General features: G+C 38.2%; 1 protein-coding gene across 3 annotated transcripts in view; it reads right to left on the bottom strand.

Annotated features, from left to right (window-relative positions):
• The window catches only part of ReepA (Receptor expression enhancing protein A), a 215,961-nt gene that overhangs the window by 126,750 nt on the left and 73,667 nt on the right, over positions 1–15,544 (bottom strand). For all 3 annotated transcript variants that reach the window (XM_081763874.1, XM_081763870.1, XM_081763866.1), the window contains exon 2: positions 9,161–9,233. In XM_081763874.1, coding sequence (XP_081620000.1) covers positions 9,161–9,233 — 73 coding nt within the window. The remainder of the gene's footprint in view (positions 1–9,160; positions 9,234–15,544) is intronic.

The following is a 15,544-nucleotide window of genomic DNA, read 5'->3' as shown; positions in this document are numbered from 1 at the left end:
GAGATATTCGAAAATGTACCTTAAGTGCGTGGTATTCCCCCCACTTTCCCCTACATTCATATTACACACATAAAACGCCATGTCAATATTTTAATGGTATTACAGAGGTGGTTCAGCCTACGTTTGGCCGATTTCGTTCCTTCCCCCTCCCGGGCAGAATCATGGTGTCTAGCAAATTTCTCTGAGCAATTTCCCGACTTTTTCCAGACTTTTCCCGACCATTTCCAAATTTTTCCCGACTCATTCTTAAAAAAAAAAAAAAAAAAAAAAATGTTTTCGTAAAATTAGGAAAGGTTGAATGTAATGAAAAAGTGTACAAGTTCTTACCTGATCATAGAATGTCTCCTTCTTCATATATACAATGAAACAATCTAATCATGCAATTTTTTGATCTCCTCCTCTATGGTAGCAACCTGTTCCGACAACTGATTTACGATTTTCTGTTTCTTTGCTTCAAGTTCCTTTCGTCTCTGTTCTGTTCTTCTTTTTTCAGCGGCCCTGCGATCTTTTTCCGACATCACTTTTCTGCGGTGTTCTTCGGCTTCCTTGAATCTCGCGTATGCGTTTCTCATTGATAGAATCATCTGCTTTGGGATAGGAAGGGCTTGTATGCCACCAGCCTCATTGACAGCATCATACACTACACGCTGCGCCACTAAAGAATCCTCTGACAAATTTTCAACTAATATTTCCCTGTTTACCGAAAAACCCCTTTCTAATGCTGCATTACCGTGGGAAAGAATTAGGCATATCTTTACTATTTTGCACAGATATACATCATTTGGTGGTAACACACTCACCCAGAAGTCATCAAGTCTGTGTTCATTTCTTTTGTACGACTCCATTTTCTTCCGCACATGTGTCTGATCTACTAGAGCATTGTATTCTCTGTCTGCCTTTTCTGCATCAGATGCTGAGACAATATTACTCTGCACTAAAATTTCGAACGTTGCTCTCATTTGTTTAACAGCTTCTTCCTGTGAATGACCAACGGTTAAGGGATTAAGAAACGTCAGCGCTTTTGTAAGGGAATATTTTAGCGGGGACCTCTCCTGCAGCTTGGACACTAAATGTTGATAACATTCACGTACTTGCTTTCGGAAACTCAACATTTCCTTTTCACTAACTTCTGTACATCTCCTCAGTGCTGACCTAGTTGCATACCCAAGGTCAATTTCTTTGATACGAATTAAATTAATATATAAGTTTTCACTTTTCTCCATAACATCAATAGCATTGATACTCTTCTTGTCCATTATTTCTTTTTTAACGAAGCGAGACATCAATACTTTCAATAACTGAGTAAGGCTACCATGTAAAAATGGAGTCATAGGAGTGTCTGACTGATATTCAGTCAGGAAAGGCTCACAGTCCTCAGCAAGAGATTGAAAAAACGCTAATTTTGCATAGAGCAACTTGTCGTTCAAATTTCTAGCTACTATTCTGAAACTGTTACAGTTGGGTTCTTTGTCTGTTCCCTTAACCGTTTCAACATACTTTCTCACATGCGGTAATATTTCTTGGCTTCGCTTGGCTACCTTCGCATTTTCTACCCAACGAATATGGCAAAATGGAAGTGGAAACAATGACGAACCTGTTATTTCAGAATGCTGGGCACGCCTTGCTGGTACCATTTCGTACAAGTTATACAAGGCTCTAAGAAAAGAAATCAAATCCCATCCAGTTTTTTGTATACCAGTCTTAAAACCACCGTGAACAACGTGAAGACCACACGAGCCAAGTTCAAGGAGCTGTGGAGCGTCTGTACCAAGGGAGGCACAACGTTCCTCTTTCATTAGTCGTAAAAGCGCCCAATTTACATTTGGCCCATCCATTGAAACTTGCAAAAGCTTAAATGGATCAAGCGATTGCAATACATTCTGCAAACCTTGTAGTAGGTCTGTAGCTGTACTATGATCCATAAACACAGAATTCAAATACCGTGTTCTGACTCTGTTCGTGTTATCGTCCCAGAAGCGTACATTCACATACGTAAATACACAGGTGGGGTGCTGGAGAACCCCACCTCTTGAATATATTCTCTTCTGAAACGAGACAATTTGCTTCAGACCCACCACCGTGAATGTCATGCTTCAAAATGAGAATACACGGAAGCACCAACCAATGTGCCTGAGAACAAAGCCACAATGGCGATGAGTATAACGTCTGGGGTGCTCCAGCACCCCCCTGTGTATTCCAGGGTTAACGTTAATTAAGTCAGGTTTAAAATATACTAGAATTCTTAACGTTACACTTACTGTTCTGCACAAAGTAAAATCTTGCCCACCTTGTGTATTAGTTCAAGTTACTACATTCTAATAACTTGTTTTTAAATTTTAAAAAATGATTGGTAATAGTATACAACAGTACCTCATGATCTGTGCGCGTGGATACTTCCTACTGTTGCACTACGTATAAAAATGATTTTATTACATTTAGAAGTAGTAAGAAGCATCCACGTGCACGTGACATGCGATATATGTTTCAAATCCCCCACATATACTCATACACTACGTACAAGGGCACATTATTATTCTTCGCATACCATAAAACACAACGAAACGCAACGCAAACCGACGTACATTTTATTTTATATTACTCAGTAATTAAATGGAAGTCGCCTTGTTACCTCATTTTCAAGTTCCTATATCCTCAATGAATAATCCTTAAAAGACTGCACTTCGTGAGTCCTCGCTAAATGATGAGGCACTGTCGTATACTATAACCAATGATTTATTTTGAGCAGAATATTTCAAACATATTACTGTCTTTAGGTAAAACTTTGCTTAGGTCTTTTGTTGTTGTTGTTATTGTAATAGTTGGTAAAATAAACTTATTTATGACGGCAGGAATGTTGAATACTCAAAATTGACATGCCTGTAATTCATGGCAAAGAAAGAAATGGCAAGTGGTTTGCCGTGACATTAAAACAACTAGCCTTTAAAGTGTTGAATTATTTACAAAATCATTGCCCAGGTAAACTTACCTATACGTGAAAAACAATCCAACACGCAAAAACCTTTACTCTTGAAACGCAAAAACCCACAGACAAAGGATATACAGACCGCAAACTCCGCGGCAAACTGGAAATTTCGGGAACAGTAGCGCCGCTGCACCAACGACGACGGAACTAATCAGTCGATCTCACGCCACCTTCGAGGCTTTGTCTCACTGGGCGCGGGTTAGGATACTAGCACGTGGTGGAAGAGTGGCTGCGAGCACAGACAAAGGATATCCTTTGTCTGTGCACACACTCGCAGCCACAGGAGGAATTTCTATATTTTTATTTAAAACTATTACTCTTTGGCTCCTTTACTTGCATTTGGGGAACAGCTTTTTATGTTGACGTATTTTGCAGAACTTGGGCATTTTCAGTGAACTCGAAAAAAAGGGAAAAAAGAAAAATCTGATTTATACACACACACACACACACACACACACACACACACACACATATATATATATATATATATATATATATATATATATATATATATATATATATATATATATATATATATATATATATATATATATATATATATATATATATATATATATAAAGCTGGAAAGGAATGTCAAATCCAGAGGCAGTACAAGAAAAGCTGAACACAAGCTAGCTAATCATTCTGCACTGCGTCTAACACTTGTGATTCAAAGCAGACGAAAACAGTCCCCTGGTTACTATGACAACCCATGACGTCACGTTCACAGACCGATGGCAGCGCCATCTCACCCGGGACGACACATCGTTCCACCCACCCGAGCGCTGATTGGCTCTTTCGCTGTGCAGACGATAAAAACTGATTTCCATTGCACATATTGGAAGTTTGCGGTCTGTATATCCTTTGTCTGTGCAAAAACCTTTCTGCTGTCAGCAAACACTGTTGTCAACCACTCACTCACCACTCTTCTTCCCCCAGCACCACAGCAGGAGACAAACCGCGCGCCTCACATAAATCGCAGAAAATTCACGGTGTACGAGATGCAACGCGTACCACATGACCGCTTCTACGTAGAAAATAGAAAAACGGTTGAGATGGATCGCGGTGTATTTAGGAACACATTAAAAAAAAATAAAATGTAAAAGTATTACATCGCGATGCATTTAGGAACGCGAGGTTTATCGGAGTTGCTCCGACAAGCGTCAGCATCATTTCCAACATGTGGAATTTAATTCCATTTTTCCCGACTTTTTTCGCAAATTCCAGACAAATCCCCGAATTCCCGACCATTTTTTTAATTTAAGACAAATTCCCGACTTTCCCGATTTTCCCGACTGCTAGACACCCTGAGAATGGACTCACCCGACCTGGCTCGTGGCGTCCTGCAGTATTGTGCAGTGGCTTCCTGGGAACGGAGTTGTTTTTCCGCGCGGACGACAATAACGCACAAAACAGGACCACTGTTGTGAGTCTTGTGTTAAATTTGTTTCCAAGTGTGTGGGTTTCCGCTCTGTGACCAAAATGACGCCCAAACTAAGCCGGTTTTGGGAAGGCTGTGTTGCGGCTCTTTATGACGCCCACTTTAATGTTTCTGTCATTAGAAAACAGTGCAAGAAGAATGGTTGCAACATCAGTTTAAGTGGAATAAAAAATGTTATTAAAAAGTACAAGGGCAACGAAGCTCCACCATTTGGATCACCAACGAAGCTGCCTAGGAAGCGGGAATGCATCAAGGCCACCTCCACCATGCAGACGAAACTTCGCAAAATAGCAATGCAAGAAAATCCGCCAACACAAAGGTGTAGGCTAATCGTCTTGACGTGTCTTTGAGGACTGTAAGCCGGACGTTACACCATCAACTCAAGCTGGAAAAAGTCATGAAAACTCCCGGCCATCCTCTCACGGATGCCCACCAAAAGGATCGAAAGTGTAACGCCCGGAAGCTGTACGAACGGCATCTGGCAAAACAAAGGTGGATGTACGTTGTAACGCTTGATGAAACATGGATTTACCTTTCCGACTGCGGCAAACCGAGAGCCATCATGTACCGAGAGAAAGACGCCAAGAACTTCAGAAGGTGGGTCCGTGTCTGTAAAGAATCCTTTCCAAAAGGGTTCATGGTCGTTACTGGCTACTGTTACCGAGGTAAACTGAAGATTCGTAGGGTGGCGAAGAACTGCAAAATAAATTCGCAGTACTTTCAGGAGCAGATCATGCAGCCGATCTATGAGCATGAGATTTCAACAATGTACGGAAATGACGCCAATCTGGTGCGCATTCACATGGACAAGGCCTCATCACTTATCTCACGATCGTCCCTCGCATTCTACAGGGAGATGGAGGAGGCAAGTGGTATACAGGTGATACCTTTTAATGAGGTACCTGTTAAATCTCCAGATGCAAGTCCTATGGACTATTGTGGACTTGGATTGCTGAAGCGGGCTTTGGGAAAACGGCGTGTGACAACTGTGGAAGGACTTTGGAAAGCTGTGCAAAGGGAATGGGACAAGATTCCTATCCCAGTTCTTCAGAGAAGCCTATTATAGTGGAAATTACGCTGTCGGGCTATTGTTAGGAACCACGGGAAACACATCGAGCACTTACGGACCTGGCGCCATGGATTCTTCTAAATTTTAGGTAACTCAAAATTGGCCAAATGTAGACTGAACAACCTCTGTATTCCTTCTGTCACCAATTCAGCAGCAGCACGCTCCAAAAATCATCGTTCAGTGCGTACTGGAATAAGTGTTTTTGTTCCACGATATTATCCAACGACCAAACATAGTAGCTTTAGCAACTCGCTTGCAAGTGACGCCTGCACAACAGGCTATTTATACCAAAGTGTTGATAAAGGAAGCAGGTGGAGATACATAAAAATTCACTACGTCATACTCCAGTGCAGATAGGACCCGACGAAAGGTTAATCAACAGATATCAGGATCCTTAATGGAAAACTGGACTCCTCCAGAGCTTGCCACCGTACACTGGGATTCAAAGTTAACGTTATCTTTGCCCAATAAGTACGTGAAAGAAGAACATCTTACAGTTGTCGTGGGAAACAAGAATGAACTAAAGCTACTAGGCACACCTGTTTACAAAACTGTGGTTGGTATGAATACTGGGGTCATTATTGCCGAACTTACAGTGGATTTGTTGAAGTAAGGCACTGTGAAAACAAAAAAGTAAACATGACATTTGACACTACGGCATCAAATACCGGCCATGTTACTGATGCTTGCGTGATGTTACAAGAATAGCTGAATCGAGCTTTTCTGTGGTCATATAGGTGAAATTATGGTTGGACAAGTGTTTAAAGAAATCACTAAGTCACCTGATATTTCCCTTTCTACAAAATTTCACGAGCACTATGACGAATTACCTCATATCAGTGAATACCCTTTCTCACGATTTGATCCAATTTCATTTAACAAAAGTGAACCAAGTGTACTTAAACATTTACAAAGAGATTTTTTAAAGCTTTCCAATATAATTTAAAACAAAATGAAAATAATTCAGTGCAAGACAGTTCTGAGAACTGACTACCTCGAGTTCATTGAACTCTGCACCACATTCCTCGACGGAGAAATATCTGGGCTCCAGTTAAATTCAAACAACCGGGTGCTGTTCACAGCGAGATCGATGGCTAAATTGATCTATGCCATTAAAATGTGTTTATTGGAGAAACATATTCAGACATTACCTCATTATGCCATCATTTACAAAGCTTAGAGACTTTGTCATATTTGTTACCCATGTGTACAGTGTGTGGTAGATGACATGCAACTCTGCAGTTTATTCTCCATGAAACGATTTGAAGCTCTATCAAAATCTACTGCTGTACAAGAACGTAAATCCATTAATTTCTAAGAGTGCGATACGTGCACTTCAACGGCACTTGTGGTATTCAACATCAGAGATGGTTCCTCGAGTCTTTTCAGCAGTGCGCTGCCCTTCGAACAAAAATGTTCTCTTCGAGCATGCTCTTCGAATGAAATGTGCTACTCCCCTACAAAATCCAAATGAACGTCATGGAACAGGATTTGGGAAACGTCTGTTTCCTGAACAAATTACCCATACTACATCTCTAACCGATTTGGTTGGACCAGACTCCTGGTTTACATTTCACACCCTGAAACTCGGCGACGAAGTTACAGGCTGGGCAGAAAATCGTTTATTTCAAAACTCACTTCTCAATATCAATGACGTGAATGTTATCAACGACTGTATAGAACGTGAAATCAAGCTGAATGTGGATTTTCTTTCTTCAGCAAAACAAGAGGACATTTCCTAAACATTCTGCAAGTGGCTGAATAGGAAAGAAAGCCCAAGTTTGCGCAAACGACCACGAAAAGACTAGATGTCACGTGTTAGTTATGAAATATCTTTGTGAGACAGTTTAGATTACGGTACGGTAAATGAGATACAATTTTTAAAATATATTGTTACAATGAGAAAATTTGTGTAATCATTTCAATAAATGCTTTTACTTATCAAATTTGCATTTCAATTTTTTTTAACACGCTCTGAGTCTTTGACACTTGTAATATATGTTTTAACTACTTTATTTTCATATATTCTTGGCAATGAGAGAATTTGTGTAATGTTTGCACACACATACACACACAAAAATAGTTTTCGTTTATCAAACTCGCATTTCAATTATTTCAATCCTTTTTGACACTTCTATTATGTTTGAGCTGCTGGTGGACCCCCTAAACGTTCGTAAATTTTGTTAAAATTTTGCACAAAGTATTAACTCACGAAATGGAACAAAACTGATCAAGGGACAAGAATCCCCGGTTAATTTTTTAAAATTGTGTGGGGTTTGATGCACCCTAATATATATATACCGTATATATATATTACAGTGGCGGATCCAGGATATGATCAAGAGTGGGGCTAAACCAGTTTGCCGCTTTATCCAGTGTATACCTGAGGGTCAAGGGGGGAACTATAGCCCCCTTGGACCCGCCCTTATATATATAACAGGAATTAGGACACTTGGACTTTGAAAGTAATTCACTGTAAGTTTAATATAACTCAGTACAAATATAATTCGAACAGCAGCCCTCTACACTCCTATGTACGCTTAGATACATTGATTTTTTGTTTTCTAATTCGTACAGTGATACCATTTATTAATTTGAAATCACCTTTCTAAGCATCAAGTAATAATTTATCATTCCTGATAATCGAATATGTAATATTTACTCCTTTTCTTTGTTTTAATTCTCATTCAAAACTCTCTCTCGAAACATCAAGTTATAACTGTATAGCTACGGCTAAGTTCAATACTGTTCTATTTCTATTTCAAACTAAAGTTTTCGTTGTACGCCAACAATTTATTAATTACTCAAGTCTTTAACCTTTCAATTTCTTGTTCAAACAGATTTTTTTTTTTTGTTATATATTTCTTAAATAACTGAAATATTTAAGTTTTCTGTTTTCTCAACATATTCTGTACCTAAATTTATAGCCTATACGTTGATGCAATGCCAGTGTTTGTATTTCTAGCATATGTTACTGTTTACTTTATGAATATGACCCTTATAATCTGTTTTTACTATATATGTGGTAATTATTATTACTTATGACCAAACTCTATACTTTTTGTTTATGATCAATACTTGTAATACATGTTATAATTAATGTAATATTACTAATATAATATTACACTTTGTACTTCCAACATTTTTTCAAACATTTTCTTTCTTAGGAGTAGGGACAATATTTCTGAGTTTTCAGCATTTATGGCCGTTAGCCCGTCACGTATGAGGGATGACGTCCTTCGGCGATCACACTATCCAAGGAAAGGGACGGAAGAAAGCGCTCTGGAACCTGTATGTTAGATACCATTTCGGCATTTGCCTGGTGTGAAAACCTCACTCAGGATGGCCGGCCTGAATAAGCTTTTACACTTTTTCGATCGAGTGTAGAAGTGTAAAATTTAGTTTCTGTAATTACTGCACGTTTGTATAACATTTAACTATTTGTCTACGGTAATTCTGTTTATTTTATTTGTATCGGGATCATTTTGTTATACCGGTACTTCTGGCACACCAGTGGCCACTGGCTGTTTGTGACCAATAAACATTTTCAAATATAACAGTAAGAATTCTTGCTGGCAACTAGATTACAGCTCGATGTGTCATATAAATGATATGCATGTTGCATGAATTTATCTAACTGGAATAAAGAAAAAAATAAATACTTACGTATTCTTTGACATTTTTCGTCCTGACAGCCTTGTAGGATGCATAGGCCGGGTATAGAGTTCCGAATACAAGTCTGAAAAGAGAATAAACGACGTGAGCCATGACTGGAAATCCAATGCACAAAAAGACAGAGAAGATGGTCAGATTGGAAAGAGTGACACGGAATTTTAGATTGCCAATCTTTGGCTGAGGGATAACTGAATCTGTAACAGACGCCTCCTCTTCTCCTGACATAACGTTCATCTCTGAAACGTCAGATTCGCTCATTGTTACAGGACGAAATTATGATATAATCTAAGTTCATACAGCGTTGCCAAACTAATTTTGCTCATCTTTAATCCACAAAATAAAAAACCGACAATACATTAACAATTTATACAACGGGCACTGATCAAGCGTTTCATTCCACCACACACACATACACGCACATCCTGTAATGTTTTATTGAAAGTGGTACAACAATCACGATAGTAACCAATTTAATTTCGCAGGCAATCCACAGAATAGTTATCAGCTTCGCCACATCCTTGTTAAAAAGGAAGTGTTATACACAGTTCACACTATAATCATAGAAACGATATTGCTGTATTGAGTATTGATTATGATTAGAATGGGCAATCTGGTGGAAACACTAGACACACAATCAACGGATATCACGACTTTATTTCTACTGTGACCACGTCCTTCACATCCTCAAGAGAACCTAAACAGAGGGCTGCCTTACACCATGCTGCTTACACAAAATGTTCTCTATCTGTCATACTTGCTAGACGTCCAAGCCAAATGAAAAGTAATGGGCTTTAAATGGTTCTATTATCATGTCTTAAGAATAATAACTTTCGCTGCTATGCGGATGTTTCCTATTTTCCTACTGGAGTGAAAAAAGAAGTTAGCTTCTCTGGCGACTGATCTTTGCTTGTGAGTGATTACATGAGTTTCTAGTTTTCTTCACACTTACATACATGCTTTTAAAGTTTGATCGAACAATGCATGTATTCTCCATTATTGCTAGCACTGTATTACTAGAAGATTTACTTATTTTTGTATCAAGAAAGAAAGAAAGAAGTTTTGAGAGTACATATAAATATTATTAATCTCTATTCCAATCAATTATAATCAGTGTCATTTGTAGTAAGAAAGATTCAATAATGTATTGTACTCGTCAGTTATCAAAATGAGAACTTACAATGCAGGAATTTGGCAGAAATATATTGTCTAAAAATAATCCACACTCGTACACTTCTCATTCTCTACTTCTCATCACTGCTATAAATATATCACTACTACTGTGTTATAATAATATATTGTTATTCTATATTCCACTTTCACAGGTTGAGACATGGTAGTTAATTCTTTTAACAAATGCTTGAAAAAAAAAAAAACAATAATCACGTGACGTTAATCACCACAATATTACGTCGCACTTACGCAAATACGCGGCACTACGCAAAGTTTATCTTGCGTAGAAAAGTAAAGAGCACGTTAAGACGCTAATGCTTGTGTTGCACTAACTCCGCCGTTCCACATTCCCCAGTCTATCGATCCAAAAGCAGTGTCCTGCAGACAGCTGCGCTCGACAAATCAGCTGGCACAATGGCGGAAATATACATCTAACATGAAATGCCACAAATACTGCAGTAAATATGATTTTTAAAATTCACTTGTGATGGCTCACGGAATTTCAAATCCACACAAAAACCACCAAACTTCTTACGGAACGAAACAGCAGTGTTGACATTTTCACGTCACAAGTTCATGGTTTATTTTGCTGTCACTGTTTACTACGATACGAATAAATTTTACTATATTTTAAGTTATGTACTCGAAAACAGAACCAAATCTACGCACACCGTAATGTTTCTGGCAGCACTTTTGACTGAATAACCCAACAACCTTCGAAGACTCCGTGTTATATATAGCATAAGTCCCAGCTGCTTTGGAGATTGGCAGAACTGTTTAGTAGAGTAGGCGACATGAAACAAATACCTGCGTCCTGTTACGCAAGACAGGGATTAATTCATGTATTTATCTTGCATAATACTGTTTTCTAAATGAAGAACGGAAGTAAATTGTGACCATGGGCGTCTCCTGTTGGGGGTCGTGTCCCTCTAATAAATAATGAAAATGTATTAGATCGAAGGTGAACGTAAATTTAATCTTTCAGGCCCACGTTTTTACTTTTTAGGCTAAGGGAGACAGATGTTTAAGACAAGTGAATGATGGAAGAATCTGTGGAATGAGAATGTAGTAGGAAACAAGTATCCCGAGAAAACTCACAAACACGATGTTGTCCATCACAAACTTACTTGGCCAGAGATCGAACCAGGGACCCTACGCACCAGAGGTAAGCGCTCTACCACTAAACCACGCCACTATGCCCCCTCAATGGTGAAAGTATTTACACAAATAAATAAAAAAATATCTTTAGGCAATTTGAATAAAAAGAACTTTCTTCTTCCTAATCTCGCAACCATTTATTTTTTTAAAAGGGAAATTCCAATTATTATTCTATCTTTATTTTAAATACAGGATATGTCTTTTGAATCACTAACTTTCGTGTAGTTTACAGTGCAGTTAATAATACTACTAGTTAATATATTTTTAAAAGTTTGTATATTTTTTCCCAAGAAAGCACTTATATTAAGAAAGTAAACAAATGATATTCATATCTATAATTACGAGCATGCCATTCTTTACTCAAGTTATTACCGTAACGGACGCGGAAAATATCTTATGTATAGGTAATGTCATATTGAAATAATACCGAATGTCTTTTTGGCACAATATCAAGCTCAAGCGGTGGAAATACTCAGCAGTCTTTTGTTTAGCACATACAGCCAAAATCTAACTCTGAAGAAATTAATCTAACGAGAAGGACGAAGATATGATGGAGTTTTTAATTTAAAAGTGAGTTTTTTAAGACATTCAAACGCTCTTTGTAAAGTAATTTTGTTAAGTACCAAGTCCGACAAAAATGAAGCTTAAACATTGAAAAAGCATACTGAGAATTATAACTTCGTTTAGTTAGTGGTTTTCCAATGCAAAGTATTGCAGATACTCAACCGAATATCTATCTAATAAACAAGAATTTATCAAAAGCAGTACAACTTTTACAAAGGTGAGCTAAAAAATTATCGAAATAAATTTAATGCACTGAAAGAGGTGATAAAATACATATCAAATAGTTGGCCCATTCAACCTGAATTTAGTCATATTCGTCCAAGTGCGACGTCACTACGATGAAATTTCTCAAGGCGAACGAGTAAGGAAGGGATTCTGAAGCTCTTCATTTACGTAAATGGCTTTTTTTCGGATGCTAGATGTGACAATTCAAATACAATGTTCTTCCAATATTTGGAGTGAAGTGATATCAAACTTTAGTATGCTGGCTGAAACCTAACCACTGCAAAACCTAAGATATACTGATCCTTGACATAAAGCTGATGGATTCGCAAAGACATTTCTTCAATATTTTTGCATGACATTTCAACTATGCGGTTGGCATTCGGAACGAGTAACACTTCTTTGCATCGAACAGTTCTTGGCTAGGAAGCTGTTTTCTAATTAGTAATAGGCAACTTTGCCGAAGACAAAACAAGAAGGTAGGTATTTTAAGGTGAAAGATCTTATAGAATACTATATTCATACAAACATTAACCAAGAAACATTTATATATATATATATATATTGCATATAAATTATATGTTGAGCTGAGTATTTCTAATATGTACGGTATAAAAATAAATCAATTGTAAAAGTTCTAAGGATGTTGATGATCAGTTACGTCCTGTTGTTGCTATCTATTACCGTTTCTTGTTGTATGGTAATCACATATGAAACCGCAAATGGTTGATTTCTAAAATTTCCGCATTGAATACAGGGCTAGGAGATGAAATCTATTCTTGGGACGCTAAATCGATGACAAAATCTCGATTATCTCTTACCGATTTTGCTCTGATACATATTAACAGACAGACGGACTGACGTAGCCGTTCTATACGATTTCCGACACATACATAGTTTGGATCGATCTAGAGACCATTCCTACCACTTGATAACTAGCACTGGTACACCGCGAGCCATTACTATATCGTATAACTGTTTTTCGCACTATTGGGAGTTATCCTTCGTATATTACTTCTGCCGTTTCTACATTCTTCCAGAGGGCACAACTTCGATAAAGCCTCAAAGTTTGCCTCTCACAAATTTAAATTTAAAATTCACATGCTTTCAATAAATGAGAGACTTGCAGGAGAAACAAAAATCTGCCAACGACCGATAAAAATTAGCGCATAAGAATAATACTACACAAAACAATTCACACATGAGTAACTTTGATTAAATCTGCACTTTCTACTGAAATTAATAAAGTTGAAGTAACCATTATGTAAGAAAGACAATTTATGTCCCTATAAATGCACGGAACTTTCATTTCTATGAAGGTAAATAGAATTTCAAAGTAATATATAAAAATACTACCAACTGATTGAAGATTTCACTAAAAAAAGGAAATTTAATTATTTAAAAAATATTAGCCAGTACTCTAGCCAAGTGGAATTACGCAACATTAACTTCCTGTTATCTCTTTAAAAGTCAATCTACTGATCAGATCAGTATCATACTCAAAAGACTCGAGGTCACTACACAATTCGGGGAATAACCGCTGAGACGAAAGCATGAGATCGTGAACACTACGCTGTTCTATTGTAATGCTTATCAGTTAATCACTACATGCATCATTAATCCAAAACACACACACCTCTTAGCTTCTATGGTCCTATATTTTGAGGAATCTAGTAGTTCCGAACAAACTAACCCGAAACAAACACACAGAAGTTAGTTTAAACTACTCCGTGAGACTAAACTCCTATTTGCCTAGTGTGAATAGAGAGATTATGTGAATAATTTATTATTGGGAGTCAAGATATACACATATTAGCAATCGAGAATATACATTTGATACGAATACATCATTACACCGAGAATAAAGTTTATTTTTTCTTTACTCACACTGGGTAAAAATAAACATTATGTACTTTCCTTTATAAATATGACGATGAGAATACTATTTCTATCACCAAAGGTAACATTATTATAATTTTACTGTACAATATTTAGGCTTAACTAACAAATGAACCTGTCTATGCTTCATTATGTTTAACGAACACGTATCCTACTTTTTAATCATATCACCAAGGATATTACTGCTGTAATATTTCGCGCCCATTATTACTAGGGATGGCCATATTTTCCGGAAAAACGGATCACGGAAAACGTGTTTTCCGGAAACCGGAAAATTGAAAACGGAAAATTTTCCGGAAAAGCGGAAGATGAAAATTTTCCGGAAAAGCGGAAGATGAAAATTTTCCGGAAAAACGGAAGGCGAAAAATTTTCTGGAAAATGAAAATGTTCACTTGGAATAATGACATTGGTCGTCTTACATTAAGAAAAATAACGAAAAATGTTACGCGAAAACAAGTAAATGAGGCAATGCTCTTCACCATCTAGTGCTACAGAAACGCAACTTAAACTTAACAGTGGATGGGAGAGGAAAGGTCGAGTAAATCAGCGACGAAACATTCCTTCCTGCTACATCTACAGAAGGCTGTTTCATCCTTATGGAGCAATTTGCAGTTGCCACCAAAGGCGCTAGTTTCGTGTCAGCAACGTGACGCACGTAGTACGGAGTAGCCAGACACTTGTGTACAAGTCGTGCAGAGGAGACGTGTGTGAGCAGAATGCCGCCGAAAATTGACCCTTTTGGGGAGGGCTACATCGTAGTACTTTCTGATATAGGCTACAGCTATAGCCGAATAAGGACACAGTGCAAGAAGAAAGGTTTCACAGTGTCTGATAAGGGAATTAATACAGCCATCCATCGCAATGCAAACCCAGAGCAAACCATTGCCATGCGTCGTCAAAAGGGGCAAAAGAAGCAACCGGCTCCACAACGTAGTCAAGACGTCATTGCCAACGTCTGTCGGTTTGTGACCCAGGAGAATCCACCCACCCAACGTGACATAGCGAGGCGTGTTGGACCGTCAACTGCAACTGTACACCGAATCATACGCGACAATTTGGGACTCAGAAGTGCACACAAGCGGCGGGTCCATGTTCTGAAGCCAACGCACATCGCAGAACGGCTTCAGAAGACTGTATGAAGGTTACCTGGCAGGTGACAAATGGCGTTATGTGATCATCTTAGATGAAGCATGGGTCTATTTGACAGGATCCCAGCAGATGCGTGCAATTTACTACCGCTGCACTGATGGAACCGATCATGCACAGTGGGTTCGCTCCTGCAAGGAGAGTTTTCCAAAGGGATTTATGGTAGTGACGGGTTTCTGTGCAAAAGAAAAGCTTCCGATACACCGGGTGTCATC

The sequence above is a fragment of the Thermobia domestica genome, chromosome 1 (assembly GCF_964235325.1).
Source record: "Thermobia domestica chromosome 1, izTheDome1.hap1.1, whole genome shotgun sequence".
Classification (NCBI taxonomy): domain Eukaryota; kingdom Metazoa; phylum Arthropoda; class Insecta; order Zygentoma; family Lepismatidae; genus Thermobia; species Thermobia domestica.
This window is presented reverse-complemented; position numbering and strand designations above follow the sequence as displayed.